At 40.5% G+C, this 18587-nt stretch overlaps 1 protein-coding gene across 2 annotated transcripts in view; it reads right to left on the bottom strand.

Moving 5' to 3' along the window:
• Positions 1–7993, bottom strand: part of gse1b (Gse1 coiled-coil protein b) — a 104406-nt gene extending 96413 nt beyond the window's left edge. For both annotated transcript variants that reach the window (XM_073850362.1, XM_073850363.1), the window contains exon 1: positions 7747–7993. In XM_073850362.1, coding sequence (XP_073706463.1) covers positions 7747–7783 — 37 coding nt within the window. In that variant the 5' untranslated portion in view covers positions 7784–7993. The remainder of the gene's footprint in view (positions 1–7746) is intronic.
• Positions 7994–18587: the final 10594 nt, after the last annotated feature.

Here is an 18587-nt window from a genome sequence, read left to right as displayed (position 1 = left end):
TGTTGTGTGTTGTGGGTTTTGTGATAATGAAGATGGAATGTAAACGCACAATTTACACGATTGAAAGAGCATGAAAATCTGACTAGATCTCCTATGACAACTTGCAGTGTTACATATAATCAAAAAAAGCACTATGCTCCAGACAACAGCTAGTTAAATGCCATTATCCCTGTTTTCCAAGGATGGAGTTCGTGGAGTACATATTTTTACATAGTTTTTGCCGGGTAGCTGGTGTTTCATATGCGTTTGGCCAATTAACGTACACATACATCACTGGTAGTTCCTATAGACCCTGCACTGATATAGGAGCTAATTTTGTTCCCCCAAACTAGGTTCCTAGAACTAAATCCTAGTTCTTGCGGTGTGGACACACCAAAAAGCTGGTATTTCCGCCAATAGCTCTAGGAACTTTGTAAAGGTTCCTCCAGTGCGAAATACCCTATAAACAAAAATCACTACTGTGGTAGAAAAATGATAAGCTGGTGGAAAAAAAAATAAAGAGTTGATCAGTATAGTCTTTCTGGTAATTCTGTTTTGTGGACACCACCATCACTATCCATCTTCATGTTGTGAGGTGCCCAGCCGTAGACAGATTCTGGTGGTGTTTTGTTTATGTACAGGAGGGATTTGCTGTTCCAGCAATGTAAACACCTTTGTAAACTAGGTACCAAGTGCCAAGATATCTCTTCAGAAAGCAGCTTCACTTATATCTTAATATAATCTAAAAATCCATCCTGCAGAATGTTCTCCACCTTCTTTCTACTTTCTACTTTCTACTATATCTACTTTATAATCAATGTTGTGAAATGTTCTACATCAATGTCTTTCAATTACAAGCCTTCGGATATCTACTTTTCATCACAACGAATGTGATTTTAATCTTTACCCAATGAAACAGCACTTTTTGCAACCCAGTTTGAAAACAACCTGTCCATTCAATACCAACCGTCTTTCCTACTCCTTTAAGATATCTGCATTTTTACATCAATATATACAAACCAGCGAATCTAAATCTGAGATTTGGAATGTCTTGTTGGTATTTCCACTAAAAGGATACCAGTCCAAATGTTAAATTAGCTATGCTTGGATGTTCTGATCTTACATTAGCACTGGCATGGTTTTTAACAGTTGTCTTGTGTTTTTGGTATTTTGGTGGCTAAGAGGGTAGGGGTTGATGGAATGGAAATTCACTTTGCCATTTTCAGTAGCTTTCATAAATGCCTGGCTTAGAAGGTTCATTCAAGCTTTTATGTGGCCCATCCTTCTCACATTGTTTTAAGCGCTAAAGATGGATTGTGCGTTTGTTATATATAACAGATAATTTAATTTTCTTTTTTTATGAGTATGGTTGTTTTCTTCTGGCATATGTGGTTTATGAGGACTCTCCATATGGGGTAATGGTTTTTATACTATACAAACTGCATTGAAGTTTCAGAAAAAATAAGCTGTCACAGAGAAAACATCACGAGAGACTCAAACAACAAAGCACAGCACAAAATGGAGTCGTGTAGCATCACAGGTGTAGGCTTTATAAAGCAGTATGTTAAAAAGAGGCTCTGTACAGTCATGTCCAGGGCACTGCCACCTGCCAGGCCGACGACTAGGGCGCATGACAGCTGGTGCAGGCCAAGAGACTTTAAATATTACACCCACAGGTTGCACACACACACACACACACACACACACACACACACACACACACACACACACACACACACACACACACACACATGTTGGGTTTACATGTTTTATGGGGACATTCCATAGGCGTAATACTGTACAAACCGTACTTTCTATCGCCCTACACCTACCCTACACCTAAACCTAGCCCTCACAGGAGATTGTGCACACTTTTACTTCATCAAAAAAACTCATTGTGCATGATTTATAAGCCTGTTTCCTCATGGGGACCTGAGAAATGTCCCCACAAGGTTAAAATCTACTGGTATTCCTATCCTAACGTGATGAATACCAGGTACACACATACACACACACACACACACACACACACACACACACACACACACACACACACACACACACACACACACACACACAAAAAGGCGTAATGCTTATTTATACTGTGTGTTATTTATACAAACTGTATTTCTCTGTGCCTAAAAAGAATACTTCAGTCATTATTTACACATGCTTAATTTATTTCAAACCTATATTCTATTATGTTTAAAACATAAGCTGAAATTTTGAAATTCATATGATATACGTAAGGAAAAGTACCTATATATATATATTTGCGTGTCAGTTGTTTATGTTAACCTGTAAGGGCCATACAAATATTGGAATGTGAAAATAAAGTGAATCTAAAAAATGTTGACTTCCTAAAGCAAGTTCTAAGATAACCGCACAGTCAGCTTGTAAATAGTAGTGCATTTGGAGTATTCACATATGTGACCCTGGACCACAAAACCAGTCTTAAGTCGCTGGGGTATATTTGTAGCAATAGCCAAAAATACATTGTATGGGTCAAAATTATTGATTTTTCTTTTATGTCAAAAATCATTAGGAAATTAAGTAAAGATCATGTTACATTAAGATTTTTTGTAAAATTCCTACTGTAAACCTATCAAAATGTAATTTTTGATTAGTAATATGCATTGTTAAGAACTTAATTTGGACAACTTCAAAGGTGATTTTCTCAGTATTTTGATTTTTTTGCACCCTTAGATTCCAGATTTTCAAATAGATGTATCTCGGCCAAATATTGTCCTATCCTAACAAACTATACATCAATAGAAAGCTTATTTATTGATGTATATATCTCAGTTTTGTAAAATTTAACCTTATGACTGGTTTTGTGGTCCAGGGTCACATATTAGTCAAATACAGATACCCGTAAAACACAGAGAGGCTGAGAAAAACTAAAGTGTGACCTGTCTGTTTTTGTGAGATATGCAAGCTTTTGTTTCAGCTGTGTTGGATAGACTTTCTAGCTTGCTGTCAGACCACTGATGCTGTGCAGTGTGTCATTTACAAAAGGTAAAGATTCACTGACTAGTAGACTTTTCTGAATGACTAGTTGAAGAAAAAGGAGTATTCATGCAAGCCCTATTGTGAAGTTAACATGCTAGCAAGAAAAAAGAGGGAAATTTGTGAATGCATATAGGAAAGGAATAATTAGTAAAGATGAACTGAAGGAGAGGAAGAAGAGACGTGGAACAAATGTGACCCACTGACCTGCCCTCATGGTAAATCCATAGTGATAGATTTCCCATCATGTGTTCATGACCCTCAAGGCACCGTGATCAGTTTTTACACTCACATCGACATACAAGGATCCTCACAGCTCCTTGCAATTTACAGGCTTCACATCGACTTGATGAGAAAACATGACTGCAAGACGATTCTCTCTCATTAACACACTCATGAACCACAAAGAAAGAAACATGTATTGATTTCGGCTTTCATAGCTAATACGGAAGTAGGACAGATCAATAAGGTGCTTCATTTTGCATTCACATGCAAATACTGTATAATGTGCAGTATACACATACAGTTTTGACACTAAATTCTTATTGAATGACTGTAAAACACTATATATAATTCTCTCACTGTTATGTCATTTAGCAACCCTACATTTAGTCTAGCAAACTATATTGGCAGAATAATTGTTTATTTTGATTAATATTAATGTACCAGTTGTATCATTGCTGTTTTAATAAAAGCATTAGACCATAAGAAGCTGTGTATTACAGTGATTTTACTAAGTTTCTACCTGTGGTAAAATTATTCTAATACGTGTGGTTTAATGATGCAGTAAATGTTTAATAGTAAAAGTATCTTTGCTGGATATCAAAAACCTGTTCTTTCAACAGAATGTGCATTCAGCAGGTTAAAATGCCAACATAGGCTCATTGGAAATACGTGAAATACATTTCTGCAAAACTGGAAAAAAAAAAGTTGAAATGAACACAGTAGGTTTGCTCGGTAGCTCACAATATGGCGTTGCACTTGAGTGATTATAAAGCTCCACTACGAACCCGTGAAACTATGGTTTGACAAAACAGCTCAAATCTACGGTGGCCGAGAGAGCTCAACGCGCTGCAACTTTACAAAACACATGCAAATAGCAAAAGCACCAGAAAAACAGAAACACGCTGCAAAAACAGAAACATGCTGCAAACACTCACAACACAAACAAATAAAGAAATGCACTGAAAATAGTCACAACACAACAACAAGGAAGATAAAATATGTAGGTTTAGGGTTGAGTTTGCTGTAGGGGATATTTCCAACATGAGCATTAACCTTTAGCGACACTACCTGGATATTTGAATTCTGAACAGCCACAATACGTACCTCAAGCAGTGTAATAAAAATGCAGCAATATGTGCCTGTACCAACATAATAAACACATGCTACGGTCACATATTGAACATATGTTTTACCGCCACTCTCTGGACATTTCACTTTGAAACTGCCCTGAAACGTGCAGTAAGGAACGTATTTGCGGTATTGCAGAAATGTATGCAGAGGCACGTATTTTCATGAGCCTGTGTTGAACAATTCACTCAATCAAATATCTGTAGGACTGGTATAATCTAACAAACCCCAAAAAAATCTAGCAGTGTCAGAACATTCAGTCAGTTGAGCATAAGAAATGTTAAGTGATGCCAACCAGAAAAGATCAACAGGAAAACAAGAGCAAGTGACAGACGCAGGGGGCATAAAAGTTAATGCTGTTGTCTTCGTCAGTATTGTTAATGATGAAAGCCTTCATTTAACCCATGAAGCTTAAGTTCAAGGAAAGCTACGCTGAGGTGGAAAAGATAAATATTGCAGTGCAATGTCGAAATGTTCCACTTTATCAGTGTCAAACTGTCTCTTGTTTATAGCCGATGAGGACAAATTTGAAATACTTACAGCTTTAATCCACTGAAACCATGTTCAAGACAGGTTTAAGTTCCTCCTCTTGAGAATGTAAGGCGTTTAGTCACAGGTTTATAGCAGATCACAGGGATCTCCTCTGATTTGGGCTTCTGACTGTCTAAGGACTCAAGGCTCAAGGAATCAGTCAGCTTTCGTAGGGCCAGTTCTTCCACTTCTTACTTTAATATCTTTTTTCCCCTATTGTGTCTTTGTTCTATTTTCTAGGTAACTAACTGTCACATGTAACTCGTCTATCCCGTTGCTCCAGCTCTTCTAGAATCCCCTCCGCAAACAAACCTGAAGAAAGCTAACACATAACGCATGTGCTACCCTGAGAAAGAGTGCTGTGGTTTAAAAGACACGGAAACAAGAGCGGAAGTGATAGAGATGAAGGATGACAAGAAAACTTGGACCATCAAAGCCTGTTTTTGTGGAGTGAAACTGAAGTGTTATACTTGGTTACGTGTATGCTCTATAAAAACACACTTGAAATTATATGGAACCAGAAACCACACAAACAACCCAAAATGTCAAATCACACATTACAACAAAAATTACGCTTTTTCTCTAAAGCAGGAATCAGCGAGTGTGATGTGTGCTCAGCTCGCCCAGTCTCACAACGAAAATGTTGCTGTGGCGATGCTTACTCAAACGTCACATTGGTAACCTTGTTTTAAAAGATGCTGAAAAGCCATGTTGTCATATGCTTAAAGGATGCACAACACAGAATGAAAAATAAATTTCATTGCAGTTCACACATTAAACACACAAACAGATATAATACAGCAACACACGGAAAGAGTGCAAACATACAAGACACCACAGCATGAAAAGACAAAGAACGTAACAGAACAATTATTTAGAGTAACTATAATACCTAAATACTTGTAATTTCACATGAAAAAAAATACAATCATGTCAAAAATCACAGCTAAGAACATGCAAAGATAAGTGGGGTCCGAGGATAAACTGAGGCTTCCGAATGAACAAAAATTAGAGAGTAGATAGATGTTTCTTCATTATAGTGTGTAGAGTCAGATAGCGGCTAGCCTGTCTGCCCTGATACCAGAACCACTCTCATGCAACAGAGTGAGATCTACTAGGCACAGCCTTTTTTCTGATTTGGGGAGAAAATCAGCATATTAAAACACTACATTCTCATTGGCAACTTAAAGTATCATCATGGAAATAATATAGAACTTTGTGAATGACAGGCATTCCAGTTCTGCAAATTTTTCTGTGTGGGCTTTGTGATCCCCCCCTCTCTAATAATTAGCGTACTGCAGGCAGTGCTCTCTGTCTCTCTCCTCTGTTCCTTTAATGTGCCTCTTTTTTCTTGTCAAGTAATCATTGAAGAACCCGTGCGTCTGACACCGTCTCCAAGGCAACAGCGCTTCAGATGGGAAGGCAGGCGATGTGTGTACGTGAGATACACACACACACACACACACAGTGATACAACAGTGCCTTTGACAGAGCACAAGGCCGAATGTACACAAGACGATCTGGCACCGTTTGCTCTTTTGTGGGCTGTGTGTGTTTCAGAGAGATCTCTACATGCACACACGTGGCTGTGACATGTCAACTGATCCCTGATCTCTGAAAATGACCGAAGATCACACACACAGACACATTGGTAGGCCATTATAAGGAATTTCCACAAATAGTAGTGATGGTTTTTACACAGAGTTACTGATATTTTCTCCTAACTCCACCGCTAATCACACTCCTCACAGAAAACTTTCAGCATTTTTACAGATTTTACTAAAAATGTGTTTATTTGTTAATTTGTTGTTTAACTATTTGATTTACAGGGACGCCTGGATGTTCTCATAATTTAGGGGTAAAGATCTGACACATGAATACAACATTATGAAGTGATTTAGGCCTCGTAAGTCAAATCAATATAGCAACTCTCGTCAAACTTTTTTTATTCCCCACATTTAGCACAGCCATGCAGAAAGATAAAGCAGCATAGAGATTCAAGTCTATATTAAGTCTTTAGTCTTATAATAAGTCTTTTCATGTTCTGTTTGTTGGATTGTGCAGTCATATCTGTCTTTGCTCATTATTAATCCTGAGCTTACTTATAGTCCGGCCCCCATAGACTCACAGTCTCATGAATTATGCATGTGTAGTAAGTGTCAGCTTAGCAGACCCTCTGTCAGAGGGCAAGGTGAAGATCTGCCCTACACTGCCCTTAACACCTCAACACACACACACACACACACACACACACACACACAGGGAAAGAAAGAGTCCTCTCGTCCATCATGAGGAGACAGAGAGTGTTTCCTACACACACACACACACACACACAACAGTGTAAGCGTATGTTTGGTTTGATGTTAATCACCCATGATCTTGGACTCACCAACGTTTCAGATGAAGCAACACAGAATCATAATTTCACAAACCCAGTCTCTCAGAAAAGACTGTAACACTATCATGAGACTGCTTGATGAATTTAATTACTGCTTTGAAGTGTGCTTGATATTTCTATTAAAAAACTTAATAGACTGAAATGAAATATTAAAAAAAAATCAATACACACAGAACTGATTTGTAGTACAGTACAAAAAGTATTGTAAAATATTGATAAATAGTGGTAGTATTTGTTACACTGCCTTTATTGCTGTATTCCAGGAGTGAGAATCTAATGCCAGTCACAGTTTTAAAAAGCAGTTAAAAATAAAGGAAATTTGCATAACCACCCCCTCCACACACATACACACAACATAACACACCTTGTATCACAGTCACTCTAGAATCACACGTGTTGAAGATGTGCTGCTGATTCGGTTACTTTAGAAAGTAACTTGAGATAAACACACACATCTGATTTAGAAATAAACTCACCTGGTAGGTAGTAGAGAGGTGCTTTTAGTCCAAACATGGTCTCTGTTATAGTGTCATGTTGCTGGGTGCTGAAGTCAGGAGGTGTGGCACGTACCGACCCGTCCAGCAAAGAGATCTGCCCCGAGCACACACAGCCGGGCTAAAGGTTCGTGGCTAACAGACCTCACAAGTCAACATGTCATCTCTAAATCGCCCCATTCACAGGCTGTTAGAGGGTGAGCTGTATGTGTGTGTGTGCAGGGTCAGATGGAGGGTCATCAACAAGCCAAACCCAGCAAAAAACACCAAAAAAAAAAAAAAAAAACACAGTGCTGTAATTGTGTTTTATTGTTTCATACCAAAAAGTGATATAAATAATCCTTCAAGAGGCTTGTCCCGCGACGACGAGTCTCATCCTCCATCCCAGGATGAGGATATGCGAAGAAAGCGGCTGTCTTCCTTTCTCAGTCTCTCTCTCCTCTTGCACTCATTCAGCGTCTTCTTAGCAGCACGAGGGGGAGGAGGAGAAACCCCTCAGGATACAGCATGGATAGCAGGGGAGGAGGGGAGAGAGAGAGAGTCAAGAAGGGAAGTGGTTGTGCCCACTGATGGTTCCTCCCATGAGCATCATTATCAGTACAGTGGGATGGCGCTGAAATGGCATATGATTGGTTGGAGAGCAGGGCGGTGACACAGGGGCATTATTCAGCATCGAGGGCATCTGTTCACGCCCCTGCTCCTGTATCTTCCCTTAAACGATGGCATCTTAACCTGCAGAACATCTGAGCCTCACACATTTAGACTGATGGTGAAAACGGCAGCTGGTTCACACACACACACACACACACACACACACACACACACACACACATATACATACAACACTTCCAGGGTGGCATGACGATACAGCGGGATGAGCGCAAGACAACATGAACACAACAGATTTTCTTTTGGTCTTTTTTTCTTCTCTGTCTCTCAATGTTAGTTTCAGTGTCAAAGTACTTTACTGGCATCATTGTTTTACATATGATATTGCCAGTGCAGCTATACACATGCTGAAAGAAAAGAGTAATAAAATATACAATTTGCAGTATTCAATAATTAATTAAAATAAAAAAAATATATTGTAGGTAAACAATTATGCCAGTGAGGTGCCCTCTCTCTCTCTCTCTCTCTCTCTCTCTCTCTCTTAGGATCATATTGTTGGCTTTGAAACATGTCTTTCCTGTCATGACCCAGCCACTTCCCACCCCCCAACCACACACACACCCTCACACTCAAACACACACACTCGCACAGTGGGTGGGGGTTTAACTATCTGCTGCTGAGCTGCAGAGTAGAACAAAACCAGCAGGAGAGAGATAAAGAAAAGAGAAAAGATGAAGAAACAGAGTCACGGCCAAGAGAGACAGACAGAAGAGAGGAGAGACTGCTTGTACCCTGAGGGCTGTCTCACTCTCACTATATACCTGCACACACAAATCTGTCTTTATCTCCCCCATCCTACAGAAACAAGCCACAGAGAGAAAGACAGGCGTGCACACAGAGAAACACTAATCAGAGAAAGAGAGAGACAGATGGAAAGAGCGACTGATGCAGGAGAGATGGCCAGTCCTGCTGAGAACACTTAGAGTGAGCTGCACTCACTCAGGAGAAACACACACTAGACTTTTTATTTTTGTCTCCATAGTAAGATATTTAGAATCACCACAGCCCCACCCAAATAATAAAAGCAAATGTTTAGCATGACTCTGAGAAAGATGCTGGATGTATTTGAGAGAATAAAATAATAGACAATACATGTGTAATGATCCAGATGGTAACTAAAAAGCTTTAAAGAGACATTAGGGATATGTGCACATTCCAAACACACACTTTGCCCCAGTCAAATGTGACATCCATACAAAAACAAATTCGTCTGAAATCGCTTGCCTGAAACCACTAGGAACCTTCATGTCATTGAGTGTGTTTGTGAGAGGCTACAGAAGAAAGGGATCACAGCCATTTCTACGGTGTCTCCTTAGAGCATGAAGCAATTGGTCCCTTGCCTCTTCAGTCTAAACATACAGTGACAGCAGCTCGCTAAAACATAGATTGGGTCATTTCCTGCTGATCTCAAATGTCTGTACTGTGTTGCACAGGCTCCTCTTTGATTTAAGGCTCTACAGCCATCCTGCCCTCTGTCACTTTTGTGACGTAATATTGAGTCAGTCTATATCATTGCAGGCTTAGCAAAAGGGCACTTCGAGGGCACATACAGTAGCATTCTTCATGAGCACCATTCTGAATTTAAAACTGACACGTGACACTTTACTGTCTCATTATCTTCACAGACACTCTCAATTGAAGGCCACAAGATAAGTCTGTCAAGTGTGCTATTTAAGCATCTATATCAAATGTTCATCAGACATACTTGCGTATCATATACAGTGCCTTTCACATTTTGTGATGTTGCTGCCTTATGTTAAACTGCTTTAAATTACTTTTTTATCATTCTACACTCCATACAGCATAATGGAAAGGCAAAAAAACGTTTTTTTAACATCTTTGCAAATGTATTAAAAAAAATCTAGAAAGATTCCATTGCATAAGTATTTCATACCCTTATCTGGGACAGTTGAAATTTAGCTCAGGGGCATTCATATTGCTTGTAGATGTTACTACACTTCGAACCTGTGGCAAATTCAATTGAATGGGTATAATTTGGAAAGACAAACATCTTAATAAAAAGGTCTAACAGCTGAAAATGCATTTCAGTGCAAAAACCTAGCCCTAAGGTTAAAAAAAATGCCTGTATAGCGCAGAAACAGGATTGCATCAAGCCAAAGTCTTGTGTGGAAGAGTTCAGAAAAAAATCTGCTGCATTGAAGGTTCACAGAAGCATGTAGTCTCCGTTAACCTTAATAAAAGAAGTTTAAAACAACTAGGACTCTTCCTAGAGCTGACTTCCTGGCCAAACTGAGCAATTGATGGACCAAGATCCTGATGGTCACTCTAGTTGAGGTCGCTTAATCATATGTGGATATAGGAGAAACCTACAGAAAGACAAACATCACTGCAACACTCCACTGATCTGGGCTTTATGATAGTGTGGCAATCCTCTTCTCAGTGAAGACACATGAAAACACACTTGGAATTAGCAAAAAAAAAACATCTAAAGGACCCTCAGACTCTGAGAAACAAGATATTCTGGTCTGATGAACCTCAATTCCAAGCATTATGTATGGAGGAAACCAGGCTCTGCTCATCACCTGGAGAGTACCATCTCACAAGTAAAGTGTGCTGATACAGCCTTATGCTGTGGGGCTGTTTTTCAGCGGCAGGGATTTAGGGACTCGTCAGAGTAAAAGAAAAGCTCAACACAGCAAAATATAGAGATAGCCTTAATGTAAACCCAGTCCAGAGCATTCAAAACCTCAGAATGGGCAGAAGGTTTACCTTTCAACAGGACAATGACCCTAAGCACACAGCAAGTGTATAGACAACTTTGTGAATGTCCTTAAGTGGTCCAGCCAGAGCCTGGGCTTGAACCCAATCAAACATTTCTGGAGAAACCTGAAAATGTGCATCTTTTCATATCCAACCTGTCAGAGCTTGTTGCATCATAGCCCCAAAAAACCTGAGGCTGTAAAGGTGCTTCAGCTAAGTACTAAGTTAATGGTATGAATACTTATGCAATGGACTTATTTCAGCTTTTTTTTATTTTTAATATATTTACAAAGTTGTCACAATTCAGTTTTTTCTTTGTCATAATGGTGTATGGACTGTAGATTGATGTGGCAAGTAATTTAAAGCAGTTTAACATAAGGCTGCAACATAAAACAGGGGGAAAAAAAGAAGGGTATGAATACTTTTGCAAGGCACTGTATTTAGCACGTAAGTTCCACAGCATCAAAATCACATTGTTGAAAGAAAGAAAAAAAAAACATCATGTTTTATTATAATATTCAAAACTTATATATAGAATACCAATAGAATACCTGTCACGTTTGAAGGAGATGAGAGATGGGTCCAAATGCAGGTGAAAAGGGTTTTTAATAGGGGTGGGCATAGATTAATTTTTTTAATCTAGATTAATCTAGATTAAATATTGGAATTAATCTAGATTAATCTAGATTAAAATGGCTAATTTGAATTCTGCTGAAGGCATTCAGAATATGTGTGCTACCCAAATAATGACTTAAAGTCTTTGAGAATGGATCATAAAGCTCATAAAGCTGTTCTATGATAATTTGTTGATGAAAATAAATTATGTTCAATTAGATGTACTTGTGTTTACTAACTAACTAACACTGAAATTATTTTTTCTCCCTATTAGATTGTGTTTTTTTTTACGTCAACACCTACCCAGCCCATTACATGTTACACCGTACTTTTATTTTGACAGGTTGCCGTGAAGTTTCTGTGTCATACAGTATGATATGATGCTAGTTTTCTCAAATGAAACGGTAAAAGTGACACTCACAGCAGTTTGGGAGATTGAGTTTATCCGTTCATGTGAGATGAAAATGCCAAAAATTACCGGGAGCGTCACGTGTGTTTCAGTATGCGTGTAGTAAAAGCTCGTCTCCGCAATGCATACATACAGCTAGGCAAACGGAACATATCGGATTCATATTAAAACGGTCTTTTTGCATTTCAGTTTTCACATACACTAGTCCATATCGCGATTTGAATTAAGTGACAGACCAACATTTGATTTATGAATCCAAAAAACGACGAATTTACGTGGCATTTCGCTATAGTAGATTCGGTTTTTATGAATGGAGGACGACGCGACCCCGTCTGTGTTTTGGCGGAGGAGACGCGCGACCATATTCTACAGTCTTCGGTATACATCCGCGTTAAACTATCAAGGTGAAAGTCATCATAGCTTGCGTAGTTTAGACCCAGCTCCCAACCCAAATTTGAGAATAGATTAACGGCGATATTTTTTTTATCGCGCGATAAGTGTTTCACGTTAACGCAGCACGTTAACGCCGATAACGGCCCACCACTAGTTTTTAATTAAACAAATAAACAAACCAAGACAAAAGGCCAACACGGCACAAAACTAATAACTAGAACACAAAATAACAAAACCGAGAACAAGATCAAAGGCCAGGGATATCATGAACACAAAAGTACATCAAAGACACAAGACAATGCAGACCTGAAAACGGAATGAAGAGTGAGTGTTCTTATACAGAATCCAGATAGTGAACAGCTGTGTGTGAATCAGTGTTAATGACAAAGACAGGTGAATGCAATCAGGAAGTGCAGTGTAGGGAAGGGAAAACAGCGACCCCAAGTGGCTGAGGGAGGCCCCACAGCCCAGATCAGGACACTACCCCCTCCCCACGGAACGGCTCCCAGACGTTCCACAAGTCTGGAGGGTGGAGGAACGGGGGAAGGCAAATCAGGGGGAGGGACGGCGGGCCAGGCCCGTGCAGCGCAGTCACCGCCGCGTCAGGAACAGAGAGCGCGGTTGCCTCCGTGTCCGGAACAGAGAGCGCAGTCGCCTCCACGTCAGGCGCAGAGATAGCGGTCATGGCCGCGTCCGGAACAGAGATCGCGTTCACAGCCGCGTCAGGCACAGAGTGAGCGGTCAACGCCGCGTCAGGCACAGAGTGAGCGGTCACCGCCGCATCATGAACAGAGTGAGCGGTCATCGCCGCATCAGGAACAGAGTGAGCGGTCATCGCCGCATCAGGAACAGCGAGAGCGGTCACCGCCGCATCAGGCACAGAGTGAGCGGTCATCGCCGCATCAGGAACAGCGAGAGCGGTCACCGCCGCATCAGGAACAGCGAGAGCGGTCACCGCCGCCTCAGGAACAGCGAGAGCGGTCACCACCGCATCAGGAACAGCGAGAGCGGTCACCGCCGCATCAGGAACAGCGAGAGCGGTCACCACCGCATCAGGAACAGCAAGAGCGGTCACCGCCGCATCAGGCACAGAGTGAGCAGACGCCCTTCCTCGAAAAAACGCCTCCGCCCTCGCCATAAAGTAGGGGCGCGTCCGCGCCGCCTCAGCATTAAGGGCATCCATAGCTGCCGAAACAGGCGTAGATGGTCTCAAACCGAGCGGCCGACGCCGCCTCAAATGACATCTCCCCCGCTGGACCCAATGGTGAGGTCTGCATTCTGTCACGTTTGAAGGAGATGAGAGATGGGTCCAAATGCAGGTGAAAAGGGTTTTTAATTAAACAAATAAACAAACCAAGACAAAAGGCCAACACGGCACAAAACTAATAACTAGAACACAAAATAACAAAACCGAGAACAAGATCAAAGGCCAGGGATATCATGAACACAAAAGTACATCAAAGACACAAGACAATGCAGACCTGAAAACGGAATGAAGAGTGAGTGTTCTTATACAGAATCCAGATAGTGAACAGCTGTGTGTGAATCAGTGTTAATGACAAAGACAGGTGAATGCAATCAGGAAGTGCAGTGTAGGGAAGGGAAAACAGCGACCCCAAGTGGCTGAGGGAGGCCCCACAGCCCAGATCATGACAATACCAACTAAGAAGAGTTGGTCTCCTACAAGGCTGTTAAAGGCTATCAAAAGGTGGCCAAAAGATACTACCACTAGCAAGTAACTGAAGATAAAACTAATTAGGAAAAATACTGTTCTCACTGCACCTCAGCTGCCTTGTAAAATCTGGACTGTCTGCTTACCTTGTATGTGTACAAAAGAATGCACGAGGACGCCAGATGTAATAAATAGACCAACAATGCGACACAAAGCATGTGGTTAAGAGATCTATCTATGCTCAGACATAATAAACTCAAGCTGACCTTTAACCTCTGCCCGATCCTCTCTCTCTCTTTCATCTCAGCAGTCATGCTCGGGGGCCGGCTGCACGAGCTCTATCTCCATATGCTAATTGTGGTCAAGCTCAAAGAATTAATTTGCAAATGTGTCATTACCCATCAGAAGCAGTGGAGGGAGGGTGCTAATTATGAAACTGGTGCACTGGGCGTAAAACTCTGCCCGGGTCATGCCATCAAGCTGTTCCTCAGTGGCAAGAGGCAGAAGGGGATGGAGGACACAAATCAAGTTAAAAAAGAATGAGATGCAAGAATCTAGCATGCTAAATGTAAGCGTTACTTTAGTTAAAGTGAACATATAAAACACACTGCATTTATTTTATTTCCTTTAAAATGTTAGTTTTGTTTTGGTGGATCCTGAATAATTGTTGAAACAAAGATGTGAGTGGTCATTTTTGCAGGTTAGCTTTATTTAGTTTAGGAGAGGACTTAAGTGAGTTTTGAGAAAGTTACATTATGTCAAAGTCATAAGTCGTTCTTTACAGGAATGTGGTAATAATTAGTTTTGTGAATTTTCCTTGTCTTCGACTTGTATGAGAGTTTTGAGACAGAGATGTTGAAAAACAGAGTAGGTTTGATTAATCTATAAATCATTTCAAACCAGTTAGTGTCAACAAATCAGTTCAAAACTTTAGTTCAAACAAGTACAATTTCTTGTACTTCAATTTCTTTCAATTTCAAAAGGCTGAGAAATATTGAAATGTCTTTAGTACTGTCACCCAGTTCTAGACCACATCATGCAAGCCTAAATAACACATTTAACCTAAAGTGCTATATGTCTCTGGACCTGTTGATTGCAGTCATTTCCAATGATCAGTGATAAAACAAACACTCATTGTGACCCATTAACGCCAAGGAATGTTCACACACAAAGAAAACCCGGAATGTGCCCGTGTCTGACCTCAGGGCAAGCAGATGGTGCCGCAGTACTCATCACAAAATTTTCCATTTTCTTTAAGACTGTGGCTCTTAGAGCTCTGGGTGATTGCTGTACAGTAATTTATAGCTTCTGCTCCCTGAGGTCGACCCTGTTTGCCTCAGTTGAGCCTCCAGACAAAAGTAAGGGCATCTGGGGAACTGCCTCCTTCCTGCCTACTGTCTCCAAAGAGGCTCCAGCTAATTCCCTCTGTGTTCTGTGTAGTAGAGGTGGGACTACAACTTTAGGAGGATAAACTTTTGGTTATGAATTACCGATGTAATCCCTGTGGGTGGAGCTGCTCTGATGTAGCTTTATGGATAAATACGACAAAACCTCTCCCAGTGGGAGAGGCTTTAAGATTAAAAATTGCATAATGCCTCTATTTAAATAGAATTCTGTAAAGAAAATGCCACTATGATTACAAATTGATATAACAATATTTTCTAAGATGAGTTATGTGATAGATGTGATTCATTTTACAGTGATATGCAAGATCCTATCCCCTGGCAGAATACTATTTCCCTTTCTTGGTCATTCCCACCTTAAAACAAGGCACCCTAGATGAATAGGCGAAAATTCAAACATCAGATATCACCATATTTTTGCAGTTGATAGATTACATAAAAATTGAATTTTTCCCCCAGAAGTATTTTTATGAACTACAAGTTTTCTAAAATGTTATGTTTAAATATGCAAATGATACATTATATTAAATATTATAATACATTTTCATGTATTATTCAGAAGAGAAATCTAATCTAGAATCTGGTTTTATTTTTTATTTTTTCATTTCATGGCATGCATTTGGTCTGCTTTCTATTCGTGTTTCCTAAGACTGAATCACAGTCTCTACTGTCCGCTGATCACTCCTGTCAGTTTTGATATGTGTGTTCTCCATCTTTACACACACTCCAGCGTTAAGAGCCCCTGATCTACACACTGCCACCCTGCTCACATGTCTCTTAGCAACTGTATCTATCCAGAAGGGCCATTGATACATTTGGATCTGATCTGAGATCAGCACATGTGGATTTGTGTTATCACTGAGATGTGACAGAGACACTTCACTTGGATGGCAGCAGCCGTCCATTTTCAGATGAGTAATATTTCCATGCTGAACATCTGCTGCTACAATGTGTGTGTGTGTGTGTGTGTGTGTGTGTGTGTGTGTGTGTGTGTGTAAGAACACATTTGTCAAACAATTTATGAGAGAATATTGCCAAAAGGTCACTGTGACGACTCGGCTGCCTCCCCCCTAATTATCATCACCACCCCGTCCCTTATTCGCCGCCCTTCTCCAGGCTCCCGACGGGAGTGGGTGTGTAGGGGAGAGGAGGGGCGAGTAATCGTCTCGGGCTGGCGGCGTGTGATGAGGGCACCTGAATGGAATGAAGCCTCATCACCGCCGCTGTTTAAATGCCGAGCGCACCTCTCCTCAGGAGACCGGTCTCTTCCCCCGTGCATGCACGCTGGTGTCCTCGCGGGTCCAGGAAGGGGTGAAGATGGAACCAGCGCTGCTGAGGATAAGCCGCTGGACTCGCGGTCCGGCCGAGAACCGCACTACTGATGGCCGACGGGCCAGGATGCCGGGCCGAATTCCCCCCAAGAAGCACCATGAAAGCTCAGAAGGAGGACGTTGCTGCAAGAGATGCCGCCGCCCCTCGCGCTCCGGACCTAAGCGGGGAGCGCGTGCGGCCGCCGGACTCCGCCCCTTACCTGGACCCTTCCCATTTGAACACTGCCCCTCCTTCACGGAACCCCCTTCACAACGAGGACACCAGATCCCCCTTTTATTTGGACACTTTATTTCCCTTTTGGACACTTCTTTCATTTTCTGTTTAATAAAAGCCTCTCCGAGGCCTGACGCCACACCCACTGTGTCTGTCGTTTGCTCCTCCCGCCACAGTCACTAACAAGAAGAGTTAATACCATTAATTAATTTCTTCTCTCTGACCCTCATTTGACAACAAACTGACCTTGACACACAACCCTTTAAACCAAAACAAACCTCACAAACCTCAATAATATCATGATCAAATTAAACTAATTTTTCTTTACACACAGGCCTTTACACATTCATGCAAACTCAAGCCCAACAAACTGAAAACATGTCAGCAGAGCTTTTGCTCTTATAACATGGCTGCTATTTGCCATATTTGTGATTTATATGTGAAATAAACCTCCATATTTATATTATTTCTCTTTTTGATCACTTTAAGAATTATTCTACAGCATAACATTTACAGTTAGGACTGTAGGTCCTGATCAAAACACATTGTCAACCATCGTCTTTCAGTAACCAGGAATAGCAGAGGTGACACTATAATGGATTACAGGGAACATAAAACAATCACTTACCTGCAGAGCAGATCACATGACATAAGATGACATGGCAGAGCAGGAAACATATAGAAGAAAAATAGATAACAGAAAGTAGTTAGCAACCATATAAATAAACATGTTTTGGATTTCAGTGCACATCATTAAAAATGCTTGCAAAACAATACAATTAAGTCTCATCTGTTAAGTCCATTTAGTGAAAATGAATTTTCACTCTGCATTTTAAAGCAAAAAGATGTGTATTTGGACATTAGCACTGCGTTATCTTGCATCAAAAGCAGATAGAACACATTAGCTGCTTTTTCACCAACACATTCTGACTCCCAACTCATCACATATTGACGCTTGGTCGACATGAAAGGAAAAACCTTTGGCGTCAATATGCTATAATTTTATTACCATAATTAATTACATTTTGGGTAATAATTTAGCCATTATTGCATATAAGTTGGGGTGTTTTTTTTTTTTTTTTTAAAGTTAACAGTCAAAACTATTTTTTTTACATTACACTGTTTACACATTTATGAGCACCTAACCCTAAACCTTACAATTTGTCAATATAAAACAGAATATAATAGGCAAATACAACTACAGTCACAATTTATTTAAAAAGTATTAATATCCCAAGTCTTCTGAGGCAAAATTATTGATTTCTAAGAAGAATAGACATGATCGCCGTCTCCATTCATCGTAAAGCTTATCTTGTGTGCAGTTTTACAAATGCATGCAAACCATTAAATGCGACGCATAATGCAAACAACTAAAAGCAATGGCGCACCCGGCACA

Source organism: Garra rufa, chromosome 11 (assembly GCF_049309525.1).
Source record: "Garra rufa chromosome 11, GarRuf1.0, whole genome shotgun sequence".
Classification (NCBI taxonomy): domain Eukaryota; kingdom Metazoa; phylum Chordata; class Actinopteri; order Cypriniformes; family Cyprinidae; genus Garra; species Garra rufa.
This window is presented reverse-complemented; position numbering and strand designations above follow the sequence as displayed.